At 55.8% G+C, this 23,839-nt stretch overlaps 3 protein-coding genes across 16 annotated transcripts in view; 1 reads left to right on the forward strand and 2 right to left on the reverse strand.

Annotated features, from left to right (window-relative positions):
- The window catches only part of MED16 (mediator complex subunit 16), a 15,421-nt gene extending 9,711 nt beyond the window's left edge, over positions 1-5,710 (reverse strand). For 3 of the 12 annotated variants that reach the window (XR_002125616.1, XM_019657398.1, XM_019657397.1), the window contains exons 1-6: positions 5,541-5,710; positions 4,038-4,230; positions 3,141-3,269; positions 2,648-2,817; positions 1,068-1,499; positions 279-384 (exon numbers count right to left, since the gene is read on the reverse strand). Coding sequence is in view for 5 of the 12 variants with exons in the window: in XM_019657398.1 (XP_019512943.1) it covers positions 279-384; positions 1,068-1,499; positions 2,648-2,817; positions 3,141-3,269; positions 4,038-4,170 (970 nt within the window). In the remaining 7 variants the exon portion in view is untranslated. Of the gene's footprint in view, positions 1-278; positions 385-1,067; positions 1,500-2,647; positions 2,818-3,140; positions 3,270-3,746; positions 3,989-4,037; positions 4,231-5,540 lie in introns of those variants that run through there. The other 9 variants (XR_002125619.1, XM_019657401.1, XM_019657400.1 and 6 more) reach the window with 7 other exon arrangements.
- A 1,664-nt stretch (positions 5,711-7,374) lies between these two features.
- R3HDM4 (R3H domain containing 4) lies at positions 7,375-16,143 on the reverse strand. 3 transcript variants are annotated; one of them, XM_019657404.1, is made up of 8 exons: positions 16,005-16,143; positions 11,900-12,054; positions 11,367-11,491; positions 10,831-10,954; positions 10,594-10,679; positions 9,636-9,721; positions 9,499-9,554; positions 7,375-8,434 (listed from the first exon to the last, which is right to left on the reverse strand). In XM_019657404.1, exons 1-8 carry the CDS (start codon positions 16,073-16,075, stop codon positions 8,331-8,333), a joined length of 807 nt encoding a protein of 268 aa, XP_019512949.1. In that variant the 5' UTR covers positions 16,076-16,143; the 3' UTR covers positions 7,375-8,330. The 3 variants fall into 3 exon arrangements, with proteins under 3 accessions (XP_019512949.1, XP_019512950.1, XP_019512948.1); XM_019657403.1 differs by lacking the exon at positions 7,375-8,434 and adding an exon at positions 8,442-8,674; XM_019657405.1 differs by lacking the exon at positions 9,499-9,554 and having other exon boundaries at positions 8,352-8,434; positions 16,005-16,127.
- A 2,509-nt stretch (positions 16,144-18,652) lies between these two features.
- Positions 18,653-22,013, forward strand: KISS1R (KISS1 receptor). Its single transcript, XM_019657228.1, has 5 exons — positions 18,653-19,069; positions 19,813-19,937; positions 20,376-20,511; positions 20,741-20,973; positions 21,144-22,013. Exons 1-5 carry the CDS (start codon positions 18,826-18,828, stop codon positions 21,597-21,599), a joined length of 1,194 nt encoding a protein of 397 aa, XP_019512773.1. The 5' UTR covers positions 18,653-18,825; the 3' UTR covers positions 21,600-22,013.
- The last annotated feature ends 1,826 nt before the right edge of the window (positions 22,014-23,839 follow it).

Consider the following 23,839-nt stretch of genomic DNA (forward strand, 5'->3'; position numbering starts at 1 on the left):
CAGCGTGAGCGGCCAGCAGCCGCAGTGAGCGGCCGTCCAGAAGCCGGCGACTGATCTGCCTCACCCGGGAAGAGCGCAATGATGGTGCCAACTTGCGCCAGTGAGGCAACGTCCTCCACAACTAGACTGAAGAACAAAAACGACAGCAACTTGTCTGTTCCCCTTCCCCCAATTCCCCAGCACTAGTTCCCATCCCCCCAATTCCCCAATAAAATTCTTTAAAAAAAAAAAAAAAAAAAGTCAAATGCCCCAGCCTTCCTTCCTCGATGGGGACTCACCCACAGGAGAGATCTGCTGGAAGATGTTGTTCACAGGGAGCCCCTCTTTCCGCAGGGACCAGCACTCCACAATGCTGCTTGTCTGGCTGGACGCGCACAGGAGCACCTGGGGGAAACGATGGGCAGCTTGATGAGGAGGCAGTGCCTTGGGCATGCACACTTTGTTAGGCACTCACTACTATACCCTGGCCTCAGTGCTGGCCTGCCTGATCCAGCCACCTCCCCTCCCTGGGTCTCCAGCTCCTCTATTGCTCACACCAGCTCCGACCTCACAGCTGTTGTGGATTTGAACCCAGGCCCCACCACCCGCCAACATGCTGAAACAAAACGTCACCCTGATGGTGCCCTCCCTGGTGGGGGTTTGGGCCTTATTGCTGTGTGGTTATAATGGGAACTTGGGTGACCTAGTGGGGTCAATCCCATTCTGGCCCCGGGACCTGCAGACATGTCACCACACATGGCACAGAGACTTTGCAGGTGGGATTAAGTTAAGGGACAACACTGGATTAGAGGGGCCCAGTGTCATCACAAGGTCCTCAGAAGACGGAGACAGGAGGGTCAGAGTCAGAGAGATGGAAGAGGCTGCACGGCTGGCTGTGACGATGAAGAAAGAGTCAAGAGCTAGGGATACGGTGCCTCTAGAAGTTGGAAAAGGCTGGAAACAGTTATCCCTGGGGCTGCCAGAACAATCAGCCCTGCCCTCACCTGGGTTTAGCTCCGAGAGGCCTGTGTGGACTCCTAACCCCGGGATTGCTGGCAAGTGTCGAAGCACGGCCGGCAGGCACTCACCTGCTCTGACATGTCGCGGGCCAGAAACTTGAGGTGGGTGACGGCAGGGAACCTGGCCTTGCGGTTGGGGTCGGTGGTGCAGCGCATGAACAGCGAGGGCAGGATCTCAGTGTCCACGCGGCACTTCTCGCTGACCACGCCCACGCACACCTTGTAGAACTGCACAGGACAGGCACTGCTGCCGTCTGCCGTGGCCACCACGATATTACCGCCACCAGTGAAGGCAATGTCAGCCAGGGCCACGCGGCCGCGCAGCCGGCACAGGCTCTCCGTCGATGTCAGCACCTGCCCGCTAGGCTTGAGTAGGGACACGGTGACCAGGCCGCTGACCGTCACTGCAATCCAGCCCTCCATGGGCTTGCCCCCGAACAGTGTGAGCGATGGAGAGAACTTGACACGGGAGAACTTCTCCCCGAAGCTGGAGACTCCTGACTGTGGGTGAGGACGTAAGGGGTCTGCTCAGTGTCAAAGTCCCCACTCTAGGGCGTCAGGAAAGATACCCTGACAGCCATTTGGGTCTGCCTCTTATGACCTGACAATCCCCTTCTGGAAGTGACACTCACAAAATCAAAGAAGAACAATGAGACAGAAGCCACGAGAATGTGGACTTGAATTCAAATCCTGCCTCAGCCACTTGAGCACTGTGTGATGTGGGCCTCTCTGGCCCTCAGTCTCCTCATCTGTACTTTGGAGGACCGTGGTGAGGATCAAATGACTAAACATGTGTAGGACAGAAATCAGCAACCTTCTCCTGTAAAGGGCCAGACAAAGCATTCTCACTTTTGCAAGCCAGGTAGCCTCTGCTGCGACTACTCGTATTTGCATTTGCAGGAGTAGCCACTGATAAGACCACTCACAAACACACACCCCTTCAGTAAAGCATTCAGGAGGTGCCGTGAAAGTACTGGCTACTACTGCTATTTTCTTACTATTTTATGTTTGCAAATTGGATTTAAATTATGATTTATGTGCAACAAAATTCACCCTTTTTTAAGCATGTGGTTCCATGAGTCTTGACAAATGTTTTTTCACTGAAGCAACACCAAGCAGGAGGTTACAAAGGGTTTCTCCAGGTGGTCTGAGAACATTTGTGCCCCTCTCTGGTGAGCCGGAACAGAATGCAGGTTCCTGGGCCTCAAGCCTGTGCCAGGCCCCAAGCTGAGCCCTCTCACACCTTCTCTCATTGAATCCTCACCACAATCCACCAGCAACCCCATTTGACAATGAGCAACATGATGCACCAAGGCATGAAGTCAGGATTTCAATTCAGGTGTCCTTTGACCCAGGTGGCTCCCACTCTTAACTGTGACACTGGGCTGAAATACAGGGTATGAAGAAAGAAATTCTGGAATATTACTAAGTCAAAGAGTGAGCCTTTGCTCACTGAGGATAGCAGCCATCAGTTCTGGCCCACCAGAACACAGGAGTCAACTGACGGCTTAATCAAAAGCATGACCCAGGTCCACGGCTCGAAAAACCAGAGGATTCTGGTAATGGGAGAGGAGTAGCCAGATTTACTGGTGGATGAAACAGTACATAATCTCATCCATGGCACTTGGTCTCTCAAGCAGGACACCCACCTTTTCCACGTGCAGTGCCAGCTTCACACCGTTATGCAGCCAGGACAGGGCCACGATGGGGTCCCCTTCCACCAGGCTGCCCACAGAGCTCTCCCAGCTGTTGGCCAGGTGGTCTGCCATACTCCAGCACTTGATCTGTCCATTGGCATCAGCTGACAGGAGCCGGGAGCCTGTGGGGGGCAAACCTGCATCACAAACCCCCACTGTGGGCAGAGATAATCACCACAGTATGTTAAGGGCCTGGAAGAAACCAGCCCAGTGGAGGTGGAGCAAGGGAGTGGCACAAGGCATGCTGAGGAAACAGCTCTGGACATGGGAAACAAGGAAGAGCAGTAGCTGCAAAGCCATAGGTCAAAGGTTCGAGTTCCAGTTCTGGACTCTGGGGACATAACCAGGAAAAGACAGACCATGTCACCCTGGGATTTGGGGTCAAGGGTGAGCATCACCACGGCCTCCCTTGGCCATGTAGGAACTGCATGGGTCCCGCCCTCACCTGACTGATCCCACTCGAGGCAGGTGATGGCCTCACTGTGCCCCGAGTTGATGGAATGCACATCCCAGGGATGCTCCGTGTCTAGGATGTGGATCAGGCGGGTCAGGTCTGCAGGGGATGGGATACAGTCTGCAAGGTGACAATGACATGGCTCTGAGGCAACCAATGACCCCAGGGGAACTCAGGGAGGAACCCAGCGAATGTCCCACCCACAGGGAAGTCACGGAGGTGCTGCTGACCACATCGACGGCCCAGGCAGTAATGAGGAACAAGCTGTGTCCCCTCAGGAGAACAGAGCAGGCCCAGGAGTTTGCCAACAGTGTGTCTATAACCACGTTTTTAAGAGACCGAGAAAACAGAATAGGAAGAAAATGACCCCATAAATGCTAACAGTGGGCCTCTCTCCATGGAAGGTAACTGGTGGTTCTCTTTATCCTCAGTTTCTGTGCTTTTTAAATTTTCTCTAATGAGTGCACATTACTCAGATGATGGAGAGAAGATGGCCCAGCAGCCGTGCACCTTAGAGGCTTTTGAAAGCCAAATAGTGACATGTACGGTCTGGAAACTAAGGCACTAGTCTCCAACAAACCTGAGTGGGACACTCACCCTCACCCCCTTTTATCACACAGGTGTAGGAGAGCACTATCACAGCAGCCACCACTTAAATGCGAGGTTCACCGAGGATAGTAGGCATCAGTTAAATGGAAGGCTTACAGAGGACAGCAGCCCTCACCACCCCGTTACGAATGAGGAAGCCCTGAGAGGGTCTGGATGGGTGGAGGATAGCTCCTAGGTAGGCCTGGAGACTTGGAGTTGCTCCACAGCAGTGTTCCAGGTACAGTGGGAGCCTGTGTGGGGAGAAGGAAGGGAAGCTGGGCTGGGGGTGAGAGGGCACACCCTGGTCATCGTTCCGGAGGTCTGTGGTAAAGGCGATGAGGTTGCGGCAGGACCAAGCACAGGCCAGGGGCACTGACGGGCAGTGGGTGCTCTTGGGCCATTTCTCCCACTCGCAGACATAAGCCAGATCCATCGTGCCCACATACCACAGGTCACACACCAAAGACAGTCACTTGAGGGAGGGAATGACCACCTGAGGGAGTGACAGAGAAAACTAGCTCATCATAGCGTTCACTAAGCACCTGCAGGGCACTTAATGTTATGCTAGACGCTGGGTCACCACAGAGAATGAAAAGGGCCCAACCCTGACCTTGGGTCTTGGGGGGAGGGGGAGGGCTGCATTTTAAACATGGAGGGCCAAGAAGGCAATCCCAGGGAGACAACATTTGAGCAAAAGTGTGAGGGAGCTCTGAGGCATGGAGATGTCTGACAAGAGTATTCCTGGCAGAGGAAACAGCCAGTGCAAAGGTACGAGGCTGGATTGGGCCTAGGGTACTCACGGAGTGGTCAGGCAGTTGAGCTTAGGGGCGGCTTGTACAGGGCCTTGTGGGCTTTCACCCTGAGTGAGGTGGGAGCCTCAGGAGGGCTGTGACCTATTTATGTTTCAATAGGACCCCTGTGGCTGTCTGCAGGGTACAGCTTGGGGGATGGGGTGGGGATGACTGCACAGGTCCAGGATAGTAACAAAGTGGAGGGCAATGACAACTGTAAGAAAAGGTCGAATCCTGGGTTTATTCTGAAGGAAGGGCACTGGTGGGTCTGCCTCTGGCTGGGTTGCGGGGGAGTCAGCAGTTTGGTCTTAGTGTGGGACTTGCTGAGTGTAGCAATAACAAAAGCAGTGAAGGTTTCCTCAGAGCTATGTGCCGGGATCAATTACAGGTTATTTCCTTTCACCATCACAAAAGCTCAGTGAGATTGTTAGTACGATCACCCCACTTTTCTGAACCACTAACCCCACGTCCCCAGTTCTTCAGGCCTGCTCCAGAACAACAAAGCACCGCCACAAGCCCCGGCAACACTTTAAGCTCCGCCCCTAATCATCCCCACCCCCTTCAATCTTTGCTTTCCAAACACCCCTCCCAATTTGCTCCTTGAGCTCCCAGGCACAGCCTAAACTCTCAGGCTCCACTCCAGAGTCCCCAGTCCCTAGCTCAGTCCCCAAAGACCTCCAGCCCCGCCCCCAAAAACCTTTGCTTTCCAAACCCCGCCCCCATATACCTGACCTCCAGGTCCCACCTCCAATTCTCACTTGAGACTCCAGGCCCCAGCCCAGGGGCCCCCCACGCAATCTCTAGGTTCCGCCCACAAGTCTCCCAGACCCTCAAGCCTCCCCCCGATTCGTCCCAGACTCCCTCCCTAAGGGAGAAAATCCCCAGACCCCGCCCCAATTTCCCCCAGCTCCGGACCCCAGGTACCCAGAACCCTTTGCCCTCCAGACCCTCCCTCTGACCCCACAGACCCCGTCCCGGGCCCACGAGTCCCCGCTTTCTCCGTGCCACGTACCCCGGGGCCGCCCGGAGGCCGGCCAACCCTCCAGGCTCCCGTAGCCCCGCGCTCACTTGGCGGGCCCGTGTACCGCGGCTGTATACAGCACTCGTCTTAAATCCCCGGTTCCGGCGCCAACCTCTTACCCGACGACCAACGACTCGCCCGCGCAGCGCGGCCGCTTCCCAAGAGACTTCTGGGACGGCGGCGGCTCCGACTCCGCCCCACTTCCTGTTAATTTGCATATGTGCATTAATAGATTCCCAGCAGCCACCTGAGTTTTATTTGGTAGAAGGTACACTTTATTAACTCCAATAAATGACTACATTTGGTTCCAATATATGTCACACTAATATAATGTAAACATTTGTTGTTAAACCTTTATAAGGAAGTTCACCCTTTGTGAAAGAAAATTTATCTTTGCTCTCTAAATAGCCCTCGGGTCATACCCAGCCCTTGTTTGCTCGCGCAGCAAGTATATTAAAATGGTGAACGACACAAAGATTAGACATGACCCCTGCGCAAAAATGACACGCAAATTCATAAAGTCTTCCGTGTTTTGCTTTTCTGATATCCGCGGGTGGAGGACTTCTAGTCTCAAACCCCATCCCCCACTCCTCTAAAACCTAGTTCTGTAATACTTGTTTCCTATTTGCTTTTCTTTTGTGTTGTTCATAGGTGGGGAAACTGAGGCACTGATAAGCCAGGTACCTTATCCAATTGAGGTGAGGGCCCTTCTGGGTTCAAATCTCATCCCCAATTCCTTCTCCAAAAGCTGCTTCTATTTCTGCCAGACTCTCCCCAGTTTGGAGGGTCTTTCCTAGGAAGACACCCCTCGCCCCGCTGGGGTTGCAGGGAAGGGTTCACCGGGCAGAAGGCACGGCCTGGATAAAGGCCTGGAGGCCGGGCAGCCTGAGAACCCGGCTGGAGAAGAGGGTTAGGAAGAACTGACACAGCCAGCATTTGTCCAGGGCAAGACTCGAACCCGCGTCACTGTCGGCGAGCTCCCCTATCTAGGAGGCGAGCTTTAACTCCCGCCCCTTCACGTGGGCTGCTCATGGCGACTCCTTCCGAGAGAGCAGTGTGGGAGGGGAACTTCCCAGTGCAGAAGCATGAAAAGCATCCCGGCCAGGAGATCAGGGTCAACGTCAGCCGTGAGGAGCCAAGGGACAGCAGGGACCCTGATGTGACCAGATGAGCAGGACGCATCCCTCAGTGCAATCATGGGAAAAACACCAGAAAACCCGGATGGAGACGTCCAGCAGGAACCTCGGCCAGTCCCAGACACACACAGAGGGAAGACAATGTGAAGAGTCACAGGGAGGAGGCCACGTGTAAACGATGGAGGCACAGGCTGCAGGGATGTAGCCACAAGCCAAGCGATGCTGGAGTCCCCAGGAGCTGAGAGAGGCAGGAAGGACCCTCCCCTGAAATCTCCGCAGGTAGGGCGGACCTGCGACACCTTGAGTTTGGACTTCTGGCCTCCAGACCTGGGAGACAATAAATCCCTGTGGTTTTCAGCCGCAGTGTGGAGTATTTCATTCCAGTGTGGAGGTATTTTCTTCCTGCTGCCCCAGAAACCTCACACGAGTTCATTTAGCTGGGGGAGGTGATGCAGCTGGGAAGTGGTGGAGGTGGAGTTTGAACTCGAGCACCAGGAAGGGGTCAGGGCGGCAGAGCCAATAGTCAGATGCTCCCAGAAGTCTCCCTGCCACCTGCCTAACTCTCTGGCTGTCACTGAGCACGAAGCTCCTCCCCTCAGGCTCACAGCCCCCAGGGACCAGGCCACAAGCACATCCAGAGGGCCTTTTGTGCCCCCAGCCCTGCCCCAAAAGAAAACCCCACAGCAGGAGACCAGAGCACCAGAAATTTATTGAACTCTTCACTTTCCCAAATGCGCAACTAATACACGGGAGTGGAGTGTCCCCCAGCCCTGCTCTTCTGGACCAGGTCTAGGTGACCAGCAGGAGACAACCCCAAACCAACAGGCTAGAGCCAGGCTGGGGGATGGAGAAGGTGAGGGGACATGGAGAGGGGAAAGTGGCAGTCTGAGGGCAGGAGCTTCTGGCTGAAAGTCCCAGACCCCTAGTATTAAAAGAGGGGAGTTGTAGAGCAGGTGTGGCCTCAAGAGCCACAAAAAGGCACCAGGGGACACACATTCCAAAGAGGGTAAAACCAGCCTTTAAGCCACAGCTTGTCTTGGGTCACGGGGCACTGGCATGCACACGCGCACGCAGACAGACAGACAGACAGACACACACACACACACACACACACACACACACACACACACATACACAGAGGACATAATGCTCCTGGGCAGCACCCCAGAGACCTCCCTATCCTAGCCAAAAACTGGAAGGGGGTAAAGCAGGGACTAGAATAAAGCCCCCAAGTTTATCAGTTGGGGCAAGTATATAGTTTTTCTTCCCAAATGGGAAATTTAAAAATCTATAACAAATCACGCCGAATTAAGTGATTAAAAAACCCAGCCACTCCTCACTTAAGCTTCAGACTGGGCCCAAAAAACTGAATGAAGAAGGAACATGAAAGTGAACAGGCCAGGTCTCCCCATCCAAATACAAGTCCCAGAGTGGGGAGCTATGGGGCCCCAGGATAGTCTGGGACAGCCCCAGCTGCCAGCTGTTCACCTGGGAGAGCTGGGCTGGGCTGGAGCCATGGTGAGAGACTGCTACCCAAGGGGGGGGGGCACATCTTCAAAGACAAATTCTAAAAATAACAAACATATTTTAGCAGATGCTATGGGAAGTCTTGGTGAGGGAGGGGGGCAGGTAGGCAGGGCAGCCATCAGCTGCGCTGCTCCAGGTAAGCAGACAGCAGCAGCCCAGGCGGCAGGAAGTCCAGGTGACGATTGCTGACTTTCATCTGCCTCTTGCCCTCCAGGTCAGCACCTGTAAGAGGGGACAAGTGGGGCAAAAATTAAAAGAACATGAGAGTCATGGCACACAGAGGCACCATGCCATTGGTTCTTCCCTGCTGGAAGTTACTACAAGCTGGCACTTAGGGTCTGGCCGATGTGACCCCCTCAGGTCCCAGGGCCAGACTCCGGCAAACAGCTGCTATTCTCTTAGGGCTCCATCTGCACCCTGTTTCATCCTTTCGGTCCCTCATCCCGTGTTCAGATGGGCACACTGAAAAACAGGCCAGAGGCCAAGGGGACACTTAGGCCCTGAACAAGTGTTGCACCTCCTTCCTGATCTCCTGCCTCCATCCTTGCCCTCAGGGTCTCTGAAGCCCAGTCCCACCTCTTCTGGGACCTCCTCCGAGCAGACCCGGCTTTTCCCTTTCCCCTGATTCCCATTTGCACCCCCAGCCCAGTCCCTCCATCATAAGTCTATGCAAATATCCTGAGTCTATGGGAACAAAGGCAAGCATGGGGCTGCTTTCCTGTGAGGGAGAGCTTCAGGGATCTCAGGATGAACCATCCTGGGGTTGCCATGGAAACTGTCTCAGCAATTCCAGGGCAGGAGGCAGAGAGGCATGGAAAGTTCCTACTGGGGGCGCCCAGGGCCAGCAAGGGCCCATGAGCCCCTGGGGGTCTGTGTCCTGAGATCACCCCCCTCTGTAAAGTGGGGACACAGGCCCCAGGAGGGGTCACTTGCCAGAAGTCACATGTTTGGCACAGTGGAGGGGGGCTATGGCTAAATGAGGAAACTGCAGACATCGGGGTGTCCTTATGTCATCTTGGGGCCCCTCAAGGCCCAGCTTCATCACCCCCACACAGGTCCTTCTCTCCCCCTGTCCCTGAAGATGTGGATGAAGGGATATCTATGTATACTGTATCACCCAGAGTAGGGCCAGGGCCACAGGAGCCTTGCAGCGTCCCACTGCCACCGCTTTGCTTAGGCTGTCCCCCAGCCCCCAGAAGCCTCTGGCTCAGTGAGCAGACCCATGTGGCCTCAGTTTGCTCTGGCTGAATTGGCTCACTGGGAGTCCCGGGCCCCCAGGCACTTACTGGCTGAGATAAGGTCCATATACTGGCAGATGGCATGGAGCAGAAGTCTTTCAAAGCTGAGGAGGAACAGGCAGTGAGTGGCCATGGGCCGAAATTGGCCACCCAGGGAGCTCACAGCACCCACCCCCACCAATCACCTGTTGTCCAGCATGGCCGTGTATACGGCTTGGGGGGACACAGAGAAGAACCTCAGCAGCCTCTCCTCCCAGGTCTCCAGTGTTTCCTGCAGGAGAGACAGGCCCAGGGATCAGGCCAACTTTGGAATCTTGGGCGGGCTGTGTAGGACCCCCATGCCCAGGGCAGCCTCGAGAGCCTTTATAAAGCCCTAAGTTCAAATGTGACCAGCTACATGAAGCTACTTAACTAGTTCCAAGAATACCAGGCAGGGCTGGCCGAGTGATGCGATGGTTAAGAACTGGCTTGGGACGCCAGAGGGCTCCGGTTCGGATCCCACATATGAGGGCCAGTGACACTGCCCTCCACAGCTAAGATGCTGAACAACAGCTCAACCTGGAGCTGGGCTGCTGTGAGTTGTCGGAGACGGCGTAGGCTGCAGCCCCTGTGGCAGTGGGTTGCCATGGGCTACCATGTGTAGCCAGCAGCCAGCGTGAGCGGCCAGCAGCCGCAGTGAGCAGCCGTCCAGAAGCCAGTGACTGATCTGCCTCACCCGGGAAGAGCGCAATGATGGTGCCAACTTGGGCCAGTGAAGCAACGTCCTCCACAACTAGACTGAAGAACAAAACAACAGCAACTTGTCTGTTCCCCTTCCCCCAATTCCCCAGCACTGTTCCCATCCCCCCAACTCCCCAATTAAAAAAAAAAAAAGAATACCAGGCACTTAGATATCTCCATACCTTTGAATGCCTGCATCTTCTGCCTGATGAACTCCTACACATCCTGCAGTGCCCACCTTCATTGCCCCTGGCCTTCCCACCCTCAAGAAAAGCCCTTGTCCAGCCCTGGGTCCTGCAGTCTGATCACACGGGTGCGTATCCTGCCCTGTCTTCACCACAGCACACGCGCTGGGTAACAGACCTCCCTTCACCCCGCCCCGCCAAGACAGGCAGGTGGAGACAGACCCAGCCTAGTATTCACCATGGGGATGCGGGTCCGCTTGAGGACTGCTCGAAGACGCCGGTTGATGCGCTGGAAGCACTCTCCCGGGGTGTAGGCCGGGTCCTCTGCAAGAGTCCAAGGCATGGAACAGCCTGCTGGAGAAAACCGCCGGCCCCGCCCCCACGCTAGGCTCCTCCCCACCTGTCCCCAGCCCCGCCCTACATGCTAGGCCAGGCCCCCATCCGTATGCTCCTCCACCCCCCATTCAGGCCTCACCTCTCCGCCTATCCTCCCCCCGGTTAGGCCCCCTCCTCCGTGCCTTGCTCTTGCCCTCATCCTCCAGGAAGCGGAGGACCCGCTCCTGCTCCTCCCCGGAGCGGTTCATGAAGTCATTCCAGACCTAGAACAGAGGCAGGCAAGTCCTGGGCTAATGACAGCGTGTCTCTAAGCCTCAGTTTCCCTATCTGGCCAATGCACACGGAGGGCCACAAAGGGCATGGAAATACTCCTTGAGGACACCTTTGCCTGCTGGACCTGCCAAGAGTTCACGGGGCACCTGCGGACCTGCCTGTCTGAGGAGCGGTATCGATATAGATGAGCAGGTGAATCACCGGTGCTGGAAGTTTCTGGGGTGGGGTAGGGTTCTGGCCTGGTCTGGGGACCTGAGGGAGACTGAGGGAGCATTCATCAAGGGACCAGGGGAGGGTGGATGCTCCTGGCAGGGGCACCAGCACAGGCAATGCCAGGTGGTGAAGGCTGGAACAGAAAAAGAGGCTGGAGCAGAGGGTGTGAGATGGGGTACTGGGCCCCACCTCAACGTAGGTCTCATTGTTGCAGGCCTCTGCGAAGATGCCAGGTGCTGCAGGGGGTGCCAGGTCCCCATCCTCAAGACCAGATGTGCCCCCGTCTGTCTCCAGCAGGGTCAGGAGGTACTGGGCTAGATGGAAAGATGATCTTTGGGCTAGGGTGTGGCTCTTGGGGCCCCCCCAGGCTCCATGGAGACCCCCAGGGCCATCTTTCTTTCCCTGGCCTCTTCATTTACAGCCTTTAGTTTCTGGCTCACACCAGCCTCCCCACCTCCATGCTCCAACTGTCTTTCTCAGAAAGCACAGAAACCATCCAGCCTCCAGAACTCCTCTACCTCTGCCTGCCTCATTGAACTCCTACATACCCTTTAACTCCTACACACCCTTTAAAGCCCAAACTCCAATGCTCAGAGCTCCCTCTGGCCCAGCCCCAGTTCAGAGCCAGGCTCATGGTAAGGGCAACGGTTAGTGCCAACACGCACACCATTCTCATCTTAGGCCTAGGTGTTGGCAGGAGGCAACCCCTGACCCCTCCTTACTGTTTTCCAGGCGCTGGAGGCTCTTCCGCCCCTTGGCCTTGGGCACAAGGTCTGAGTTCCTCACAGCCTGGTTGATGAAGTGCTGCTTTCGCTTGGAGGCTGAGAACCTCTTCACTTGGGATCCCGCTAGATTGGGCAGGCATCCTGGAAAGTGCCTGTGGGCCAGGGGGTGGAGGGGGGTGGAGGACAGTCCTCAGAGCCAAGACAGGCCAGGACCCCCAGGAAGACCCCTACCATTGCCACTCCACCATAGCCATCACCGGTTTGGTTTCCGTCAGCAACAGGGAGCTCACCTCCTGACATGTATAGCCACGGACCCTTAAACTTTCATTTTGTTACATGGTCACATCATCCGGAAGGTAGGCACAATTGTGATGACGGATTAGTAAGCCAAGGCTCAGAGAAGAGAAGACACCTGCCTGAATTCACACATCCGATGGGTGGCTGAGAAAAGCTGTGTCCTGCTTTCCTCAGCCTTCCAGGTTTTAGCTCCAGCTGGTGAGGCCCAGTGTGTCCAGATTTGAAAACTACTGGCCTCTGAGAGTTTCTTAAGAGACTTGATTCACCTGGGTCCACCTGCCTCGTGCCCCTCTTAGTTCCCTCCCCCATGTGCCCAGGGGCCAGGACCAGGGAGGGGGCTGGAGTGTGCCCCCCCCCAACTAATTTGCTCTCCTCTTAGCAGATGGCATTAACTGTGGATATGGATTAGTAGTGCCAAGGCCAGGCCTCCCGCTGGGGACCCGCAGGGGACCTGCAGGCCAGGTGCAGGGGGCTCTTGGATGGAAACTTCCGGACAAGAAGGTTGCTAGGCCTTCCTGGGGAGCTGCTGACAGCCCCAAACCACAGGATGGTCCCTACCGAGCTCAGAAACCCTCACCCTGTGGGTGATGGTGGATTCTGGCCCCCAGAGGGTCTGGGGTGCCAGGATCCCCCCTCCACATATCCTAATTCCCTCCCTCTCACTCACTCTGCTCCAGCCAGGTCCTTGCTGCTCCTCCAGTAGCAAAGCACTGTCCCACCTCTGGGCCTTTGCACTGGCTGTGCCCCTGCCTGGTGCACACTGCCCTAGACTCCAAATAGCTCACCACTCACTGTCTTTTGGCTTTTGTGGAAACCTCCTCAGTGAGATGCCGACCTCCTCTATTTAATACCTTACTGCTTTGGTTTTTCTGATCACTGTACATTCTACTCTGTTGACGACTGCCCACCTCTCCCACTAGACTGTAACCTCCATGCGGGCACTTACAGCCATGCCTGGCACGCAGTAGGTACTTAAAAAAGTAACTGCTGAATCAGTTCTCCCGAAAAATCCCTGTGGGTGCCTATGGGTCTGGAAGGGGGCACTAAGAGACAAGAGAAGCTAGAACAGGCACTCCCTCCCTGTGACCCAGCTGCCACCTGCTCAGTTTCCTCCTGTTGATGGGGAGCTCATCTCCTCAGCCACATCATCGATCATAGCAATATCCCTGAGTTGAACATTCACATATCAAGTAGGCACAGGACCTGACCTGAGGGTTGCCTCCCAGAGCACCCCCACCCCAAGCCTCAGACACCTGTGGCCTCCCTGGAGCTCCAGAGCCTGTGTCTCCACTCTGGGAGCTGGACAGAGTCCAGGATGGTGGCCTGGTGGGGTCGATAACAGAAGCCACATCCGGGGGGAGCTGTCGGCGGATATCAGAGCAGGGCAGGACTCAGTGAGAGAGCTCCAGCCCTCAGGGCATGGGACTCTGAGAGATGGGACTCCCCGGCACCTTAAGAGTAGGAGCAGAGCTAAGATTTGAAACCAAATCTCAACAGGAACCCCCCCCACCCCCTGCAACTACTTAGCTTCCTGCTTCCCTCCTGGATCCACAGAGGTCTCTGGTGAGCTCCTCAGACCAAACAAAGCCCACCTAGCTAAGACCCAACTGGTCTCTCCCCTGCTCCATGACCCCCCCATAGCTCCTCAGCACCCTCAGGGCAAGGCCCAGCTCCCCTTGGCCTAGCTCCTCCCTGCTTGTCCTGTATCTGGACCACACAGTCTGTGCCCGGTCCCACAGGCATTCAAGGGGTTTACCACCTTCTCATGGGCCTGAAACACTGAGCTGAGCACTGGAAAATGAGTCTACCACCAATTCAAGCTTGCTGACTTCAACCAGATTCCAGCAGGAGATAAGAAACATGTGGCCTCAGGGGACTCAGACCCACCCACTCAAGACACAGAAAGGACAGGGTGGAAGGGGGCAGGGCAGAAGCAGCAGGGTACGTCAGATTTGTAATGAAGGCTGAGGGTAGTTGGACATCGGTATAAACTCATATAAAATATATCTATACGTCAAAACATCGATGTCCAACCCCATCTCTCCCCCATGGCTTCCTCTACTCCTGCCACAGGGGCCCCTTCATGTGCCTCAAACTTGCCAAAAATAGTCTACCTCAGGGCCTTTGCACATGCTGAGCCCTCTGCCCGAAGCACCTTTTCTCAGCTCATTCTGGCCTCTGCTCAAATGTCAACTCCCTGGAAACTGTTCCTTCCCACTAGCCCAATCAGCCCTGTTTGCCTGTTTCACCAGTTAGCAATCTGAAACCAGCTGGTCCGTGTATGTGTTTACTCCTTAATCCTCACCTCCCTTGATAGACCCATGGGAACAGGACACAGGATGAGGCATCTTGGTCTCTGCTGAGTCCCCAGCACCTGCCTCACAGCAGGTGCTCAATAGCTAGTTGTTGAGTGAATACCTGACATTCTGTTTACACATTCATACATTCACCTAAAGGCCAGTTCATCTGCCTCCCATGTCATCCAGAGACCTCTTTATAGATGGGGACACTGAGGACCCAGACACAGCACCTGAGGCTTCCTGGACCCATAGTACTTTGGAAATGTCTGCACAGTAGCCAGGCCCAATGGCGAACAGCTGCTAAGTCAAGCTGGGTTTGCAGGGAACAGGCCTTGTTGCCCCTAATTCTGCTCCCTGAAGTAGGGAATTTTGACACCTGCCACCTTGGGCAAAAACCACCCTGTCTAACTGGTCCCCTCCCCCAGAAACAGGCAAGAGAGGAACCAAGTTCCAGAGCAGGAAATCAAGAAGGCTCAGGGCAAAGGTGACTCAGCCTGGGTGGGGCCCAGCAGGGCCCCCACAACAGTGGCCACACCCCACAGGACACCAAGATGGGGGGCACCAAGAGTGGCTCAGAGGAATGCACCAGGCAGGTGGGTTCTGTAGAGGCCTGTATGGCCTCTGGTAAATACCCAGAAGAGATAATAATATAAGGTAATAATAAATATAATAACAATAGAGTAATAATAAATATAATAATAAAATAACAATAAAAATAATCAAATAAGATCCTTTTAAAATAATAAAGCAACTAAAATAATCAGATGTTTAAAATAATTAAAGAGTGGATGATCCCACTTGCTGGGCGCCTCGGGCGACAGGGTCATTGACCCCCACCACTCTGAGAAGGGGCCATTGTTATTTTCTCATTTTACAGGTGGGGAAACTGAGGCACCGAAGGGCGGACCACACAAGTTTCTGCGTAAACGTCGGGGTTCAAAGAAAATCTGCGACCCACGGGGTCCACACCCAGATGGGGTCGTTCCACCTGCTTCCAGTCTCCCTCCCAGGACACACAGACTCGGTTGCCCAGTTTTTAAGTCCCCCTCCCCTATTTAATCTGGGAAAGTAGCCCGACATAAACCAACAATCCTGTCCCCTCCAGGAGCGGGGTTGATAACCCAAGCGAAGAACCAGCCCTGGCTGTGTGGTGAGTACCCAGCATGGGGACAATAACACCGCGTGCGGGTAAAACCCTGGGGACACCGCGCAGCAGCTGCCTCACCCAAGCAGTGACAGGCGCACAGAGCCCGCAGGCAGCTCCGCACCGGCCGGGACTCCAGGGTCCAGGGGTCTGTAAACCCGTAACTCGGGTATGCCCCTCTGTCCCGTGTCAGCGATGGGATTTCCCGGGGTAACAATAAGCCCCCACCCCCACCCGCATGTAGAAGGTGTCACCGAAGAAGAGGAACGGGATGGGCCTGGGGCAGCGGCCGAGGTGGGGAGGGGTTAGAGGGGGGAGCCGGAGCCCAGGAGGGCGTGCCCGCCCTCCCCACCGCGCTCACAGCGTCCTTCGCCCGCCCCGGGCGTCCCCCGCCGCCTCCGAGCCGCCGTCGGGGTTCTCCAGGGCGACCATGGCTCGGACGTCGCCGTCGGCGCCGCCACCCGGCAGGGCTTACTTGGGGCTGGGCAGGAAGTGACGGGATCCCGGAGGCGGGTCGGGGCGGATACTGGAGACTGGACGCGTGGGGCGGGGACCGCCGCCAAGAGGCCGGCCAGAGTCGGGGCTGCGGGTAGAGGGGCACCCAGCCCCCAAAGGACAGACGGAGAAATTGAGGTGGAGGTGGGGGACCGCAGCCACAAAGTCAGGCTGCAGACAGGGCTGGGCACCCAACCGGGAAGGACAGGATGAGAAACTGAGGCCTGGGTAGTGGGGAGAGGAGGGAGCACTCTTTTCGGAGGCAGGGGACAGTCGAAATGACCCATACTCCCCCTCTCCAGCACCGACAGGATCTTTTCTTCTATTAGCCCCCTCCCAGTTGCCATTAAAGTGTAGCCCCTGGAGCACCAGCTGGGTGCCTCAGTTAACTCATCTCTGAAAATGAGATGTCAGCCCCCACCCTTTTTGTCTTTTTGGGTTTATTCGTTTAACAGATGTCCACTGTGGGCCGGGGCCAGTGCTGGGCTCTGCTGACCCAGCAGTGACCAACACAGACCCTTACCTCAGTGAGTGGGGGGAGGAAGAGGCCTTTCACAGGGAGACAGGCAAGCTACAAAAGTGTGAAGGGTGTGCCAGGCAGCGGGAACAGCCAGTGTAAAGGCCCTGGGGAATCCAGAGTGGCTAGAACAGGGTGATGGAGGGGGCAGGGGGAATAGAAGTGGAAGGGAGGGGCAGATTTGTGAGCCTGGTGGTCCTGTGATGACAGACCTGGTTTGGGTCCCAAGGGCAATGGGGAGCCACGAGAGAGCTTAGAGCAAAGAATTAAAGCTGCTGTAGAATCTAGAATCCGCTCTTCAGCCTATAAGCAAAGTGGGGAACTGAACAAGGATGCAACCCACCAGATCCAGCCTGGTGCAAATTATACAGGACAAGTAACCAGGTTGCCTAAACAAATAAAGCGCAAGGCGGGGAGGGGGAAGAAAGGCGGTGGAATGGCTAAAAGACCCTAAAGAGCTCATACTGTGTGGTTTCATGTAGATAAATGTGAAAAGAGGCAAAAAGAAATCAATGGTGATACATGTTGGGAGAGAATGGACCTCCAGGAGGAGGAGAGCAGGGGGCTTTGGGGGCCACGGATGTTTGCTCTCCTGCTTTGGCCCATGGTGAGTAGCTGCTCAATAAATATGCCAATTCTAGAGGATGCAGCCTGGGCCTTGCCCTGATGGGGGCCCTCACTCCCGGGGAACCTGTACTGCACCTTCTTTACATTCTCCCAGACCCTTGGACCCTTGTCCTGTCTGTGAGCTGCCGCTGCTCCCCAGATCCCCACCATGAAGGTCCAACCACCTGCTGAGCGCTCCCCAGTAATTCCCCAAAACAGTTTCTCCACTCCTACCTGGTAACTGTGGGTCCCCTCATCCTAACCTGCCTTTCATTACCACCCCAAAGGGATTTTTCTGAGGTGGAGCCTGGACAGGGTGGTGGTGAGGAGGAGGACCCAGGCAACTGGGTTCCCATTGTCAAGGTTAACTTTGAAGGGCCAGCTGAGTGGCTCAGTTGGTTAAGAGCACGAGCTGATCTCTGAGCCACAGGGTCGCCGGTTCGATTCCCACATGGGCCAGTGAGCTGCACCCAAGCTGAGCTGAGCTGATGCTGAGCTACCAACAGGTGGCAGAAGGGCTCAGCTGGTGAAAGCACATGCTCCTAACAACAAGGTTGCCTGTTTGATTTCCACATGGGATGGTGGGCTACACCCACCCACAACTAAGATTAAACATGGCACCTTGAGCTGAGCTGCCCTGAGCTGTCTACGGGAGGCCGGATGGTGACTGGACTTGGAGCTGTGCTAACTGCACCCTCCACAACTAAGATTGAAAAACAACAACTTGGCTGTTCCCCTTCCCCAGTTCCCCAACACTGTCACCCTTCCCCAATTCCCCAATAAAATCTTTAAAAAAAAAGAAAAAGATTAACTTTGAAGATATAAAAAGGGTGAACAGGGAAATGTGTCCCCCCACCTCCACTGGCTGTTTGTACTTCCCCCTGGAGACACTGATGTGTTTTGATACCTGTGCATACTTAATCATCTCTGCCCCCATTTTAGTCTCTTTATACAAAGGGTAGCATCTTTTTCTCTGCTGCATAGGACTCCACGAGGGCCTGGACATCCTGGTACACTGTTTTGTGGGCTAGTCTCAGGTACATTTCTGAATGTGGGTTTTCAAGATCAACAGAGTCCTTTGTAGGGAGGTTGAGCTCTTTAAAGAACAGACATCTTCTAACCGCCAGACTCCCCAGCAGCGAGTCTCTGCCCCCTGGCCAGGGTCCGTCCTTCCAGGATCCACAGCAGCATCCATGCAACCTCCTCCTCCAGCTCGTACCCTCTAGTGCTCTCACCCTAATTGTTCAAGGGGAAGAGGGAATGGGGAGAAAGTTGCTGTGAGGGAGGGTGGAGGGTGTACAGGCAGGGGAGGGAGTGGCGAACAACTGCAGGAGAGGCGGGAAGGCGGGGACAATGGTTGGGGGGGGGGTATAAACACGCGGAGGCTGCGGCACGTGCAGAGGCGCAGCTGAGCCCAGCGGAGGCCTCCGGACTCGGTGGCCTCCAGCAGAAACCCTTCCCGGGCTTCGAGGGGGCACCCCCGGTGGACGGCCAGGGGGAGCTTCTCCGGAGATCCTAGGACCCAATCCCGGAGGGAGGCTGGGAGGAAGAGGGCGGCGAAGCCATGTGCGCCTTGGCCATGTCAGGAACCAATGCATCCTGGTGGGCACCTGCCAACGTATTCAGCTGCCCAGGCTGTGGCGCCAACGCCACAGACGGCCTGGCCCCCGACCCGCGGTCCGTGGACGCCTGGCTTGTGCCGCTCTTTTTCGCCGCACTGATGCTGCTTGGCCTCACAGGAAACTCGCTTGTCATCTTCGTCATCTGCCGCCACAAGCAGATGCGCACGGTGACCAACTTCTACATTGGTGAGCGCCCGGGCGCTGCGTGGTGCCTGCCTGCCATTCCGGAGGTAGCCAAGAGGGTGGAGTGGCCCCGGGGCGCCTCCTTGCGGTGCCTCGGGGTCCTCCCAGATAAGGGTCTCCCCCTTGCAGTTTTCCAGTCCTTTCCCTACTGTACCTGTACCTTACGCTACGGGTTGTAAACTTTGGCATTGGGGGGTTTCATGCGGGCCAGTGTAGTTAAAAGGGAGCTTGGAGAGTGTGGTACACAGACAGCTCGCCCCTGCCACTCGAGGGAGGTGTCCCTTTGAAATGTGGTTCTTATGACACAGTGTCTGATGAATAAGTGTGGGGAGGAGCTACTTGGCCCATGGGGCTGCTTAGCAACTTCTGTCTCAGTGGCTCAGTTTGCACATTTGTGGGATGGGGTGGCCTACCCACACAAGTGAGTGCTCAGTGTTCTCCACCACAATCTCTAATTTGCAGATGAGGAAACTGAGGTTCAGAGAGACAGGGACCTGCTCAGGCTCTCCCAGCCCAAATCAGGGGTGAGCAGGGCCCATTGAAGCTGCTCCAATGGCTATGAAGCATGTGCGGGGTGTGTGTGGGATGTCTGAAATGTAAAAGGGGAGAATGGAGGAATAGGGGGTCTTCTGGAGCTGTCCAGCTGGTCACTCCGACAAAGGTGAGAGCTAGAGACCTGGGCCAGGAGCGCTGGGTGGCTGAGGCCTGTGTGCCCCATGTCCAGCGCCCTCTCATCCCACCTTCAGCTAACCTGGCTGCCACGGATGTGACTTTCCTGCTGTGCTGTGTGCCCTTCACCGCCCTGCTCTACCCACTGCCTGCTTGGGTGCTGGGCGACTTTATGTGCAAGTTCGTTAACTACATTCAGCAGGTGGGCCATGGGCTGGGGAGCTAGGGGCAAAGTCTGGGTGTGGGTGGGCTGGATGACAGGTTGGGAGGGGCCAGCGGGGATAGAGCCCAGGCGATGCAGTCTTGTCGGGTTGGTGGTGAGGAGGAGGACGCCGGCAATGGGGAGGCACACAGATAGGGGCTGGTGTCAGGGGTGGGCACAGAGATGGCCCTTGCCCGACCTGTTCTGGTTTCCTAGGATGGCTCTACCTCTCCCTGTCTCAGTCTCAGGGTCCTCTCTAACCCGCACCATCCTGGGCTCCTCTCTGGTATGGGTCCTCTCCTACCCTTTCAATTGTGACACGTCCAGTCTGTGCCTGAGTGGTTGGACATGTGGGGGGACCTGCAGGGTGGGCGCAGACAGCTCAGACCCCAGACCCGGTGGGAGGCAGGGCACACGCCCAGCTCCTGGCCCTCCCAGGTCTCCGTGCAGGCCACCTGCGCCACTCTGACCGCCATGAGCGTGGACCGCTGGTATGTGACCGTATTTCCGCTGCGTGCCCTGCATCGCCGAACGCCCCGCCTGGCGTTGGCCGTCAGCCTGGGCATCTGGGTGGGTAAGTAAAGCGCGGGGTCACAGGGTTGGGACAAGTCCTCTTGCCCTGGCGCCCTCCCACTGACTGCCCCTCTTTGAGATTCGGTCTTGCATCTGGGAAATAGGCGCAATAACGCTCCCTGCGAAGAACCACTGAGGGTGCGGAATGGGGGGGCATCTGGGGGACCAGGGCCCTGGACCCCTGGACACCCTCGTCCCCGGCAAGGTCTTCAGCCGCGCCTGTGGTGTAGGCTCGGCAGCCGTGTCTGTTCCAGTGCTCGCGCTGCACCGCCTCTCTCCTGGGCCGCAAATCTACTGCAGCGAGGCCTTCCCCAGCCGCGCCCTCGAGCGCGCCTTCGCGCTCTACAACCTGCTGGCGCTCTACCTGTTGCCGCTGGTCGCCACCTGTGCCTGCTATGGGGCCATGCTGCGCCACCTGGGCCGGGCCGCGGTGCGCCCCGCGCCCGCTGACAGCGCCCTGCAGGTGCGCCGCTGGGTGGGTGGAGGGCGCCTGCCAGGCTGGAGTGGGGGTTGGCACAGTTTGGGGGGAAGAGCATCTGCAGAGGTCTGAAAGGGGCAGTGGGGGAATCTGAGAGGGCCAAAGAGGAGAGCTCTGAGGGGGTGGCCCATAGCCTGTTCTCCTCCCACCCCCAGGGGCAGCTGCTGGCGGATCGAGCGGGCGCTGTGCGCACCAAGGTCTCTCGGCTGGTGGCGGCTGTGGTCCTGCTCTTCGCGACCTGTTGGGGCCCCATCCAGCTGTTCCTGGTGCTGCAGGCGCTGGGCCCGGCGGGCTCCTGGCACCCGCGCAGCTACGCCGCTTACGTGCTCAAGATCTGGGCGCATTGCATGTCCTACAGCAACTCGGTGCTCAATCCGCTGCTCTACGCGTTCCTGGGCTCGCACTTCCGTCAGGCCTTCCGCCGCGTCTGCCCCTGCGCTCCCCGGCGACACCGGCGACACCGGCGGTCTGGGCCCTGGTGCCCCGCCGCCCGCCACGCCGAGCTGCACTGCCTGACCGCCCACCCGGCCCCTAGGACGCGGAAGCCGGGAAGCAGTGGGCCGGGACCTCGTAGGCTATGCGTCCTGAGGGAACATGCTGCCCCTCTCTGAGCGCGTTGGAGGTGGGCCCCTCAGGAACAAGCGCTGCTATTATTCTGTTATTAATATCTTAATTTTTGTCCAAGATAATCCTAGTGAACATACCTTGTCCTCTTGTAATGTTTGATACAAACTGGCTGTGATGTTCGCTGCTCTTGCTATTGTGATGATTATTTCTGCATTTCCTGAAACTGAAGATGCTTTGATACTGGCACCTTCTGGAACTTTTCAGGAAGCATCAGTAGACGTTTTCACACACTGCCTCCAGATTGCCTGTACGATTGTAAGATACATCCCATTGTCAGCGATATCAAAATGTGAACATGCTGTGCATCTTAAAATTGACGAAACAAGGTGTTATTGCTGCTATTTGGTGAGTGTCCAGCGTCCTGGCTGGAAAGCTGGTGTCATTGAGTAAATAAAACCTTCCTGGGACACAGTACACAGAGCTGCCCATTTGAGAAGCAGTACTGATCATGTAACAGACCACCCTAAACAAAACGTTCATTTATTATCTCTCATGATTCTGTGGGGTCATGGTGCTTAGCTGGGCACAGTGACCATGTGGTGTGTTGGCTGGACCAGGGAGGCTGGAGAAGGCTTCGCTCATGTGGCCATTGGGCTTCCTCCCTGTATGGTGATCCTGGAAAGTCAGACATTCCTGGCCAGAAGCTTCTGAGAATAGGTGGAAACTGCTCGCCTCCTGAGACCTGTGCTCAGAAGTCCCAAAATGTCACTTTTCCACACTGAGCTGTCAGAATCCCACCCAGATTTCACCAGAAGGGAAGAGACCCCACCGCCTGGTGGGTGGGGCTGTATGTGCCTGCTGGGGGTGGGGGGCATAGAGCAGCCTCTCCAAAAGTCTGCAGTTGGTAGGCTTTGTGACCCTGAAGGACAACCATCCATATCTTGGAGGGCCCCAGTCCTCCCAAATAATTTGGGGACATGGGTCTCCAAGCAATCCAGATTTGCTGAGATGTTGATGTGAGACTAACAGGCAGAGAAATCGTGCCATTTTGACATTGACCTGAAGCTTGTTTGTTTTGGTCTTTAAGACCCAGCCTCCAGACTGGGCTGGACATGAAGGTGAAAGTCTCCCTTTTGCTCACAGGCTCTGCCCACCTCCTCTCCTGCCCCCACTCTCCCAAATTTCCCCTCCCCCTGTGGCTTCCTAAACTGCCATCTTTGCCTCTAGACCTTTGCACATGCAGTTCCCTGTTGTGCCAGGTGCATCCTCACTCATCCATCAAGTCTCAGGTCAGCTGCCTCCTCCTCTGGGAAGTCTTCCTGGATCCCTCCAGACTGAGTCAGTTACCCCACCTGGCCTCAGTGCTGTCTCCACCACAGCTCTGACATCTTTGTGCTGTACTTGTTGGGTGCATGTCTGACTTGGTCCCCATGTGTTCCCAGGGCCCAGTGCACAGTAGGGCTGGATAAATATTTGTGGGATGAATAACCAGGTGTGCTGTGGGGATTTAAAAAGTGGGTGTGTGCAGAGTGAGTGGCAGGATTTCCCTGAAAAAGGAATTAAAATATAGTTAAAGAGGGCTGGACTCCAGCATCTCTCTCAGAGAAACAAAAACGTCTGTTCACGCAAAACGTGCACACGCGTGTTCACAGCAGCTGTCTTTGCAACAGCCCCAAACTGGAACCAACCAGCTGTCCTTCAATAGGCGAACGGCTAAACAGACAATGATCCAGCCACATCACGGAGTGCAACTCAGCAAGAAAAAGCAGTGGACACACTATGGATACAGGCAACACCTTGGCTGGACCTCGGGAATGACACTGAGTGGCAAGGGGCATCCCCACAAGTTCATGGTGTGGGAGTTGGTCTACAAACATCCTCAAGATGACACAGTTATGATGTGGACAATAGATTAGTGGTTGCTGGAGTGACAAATGATGGCAAGGGGGAAAGGTGGGTGGGAGACATGAAGGACCCTTGTGATGGAAGCGGTCTGTCCCTGGACCGTGGTGTTGAATACACAAACCTACACAGGTGATAAAATTGTAGAGAATGAAACACACACACACACACACACACACACACACACTGGTAAAAGTAAAATGGGGAAAGCGACTTTGGTGGCTTGCATCAATGTCCATATCCTGATTGTGATATTGTACTACAGTGTTGCAAACTGTTACTTGTGGGGGAAGCCTGGTGAGGGAGCTCTCTCTGCATTTGAATCTATAACCATCTTGAAACAAAAAGAAAATGAAAAAAAAGTTGAAGCGCTGAAAGGGAC

This window comes from Hipposideros armiger, unplaced genomic scaffold, assembly GCF_001890085.2.
Source record: "Hipposideros armiger isolate ML-2016 unplaced genomic scaffold, ASM189008v1 scaffold_275, whole genome shotgun sequence".
NCBI lineage: Eukaryota > Metazoa > Chordata > Mammalia > Chiroptera > Hipposideridae > Hipposideros > Hipposideros armiger.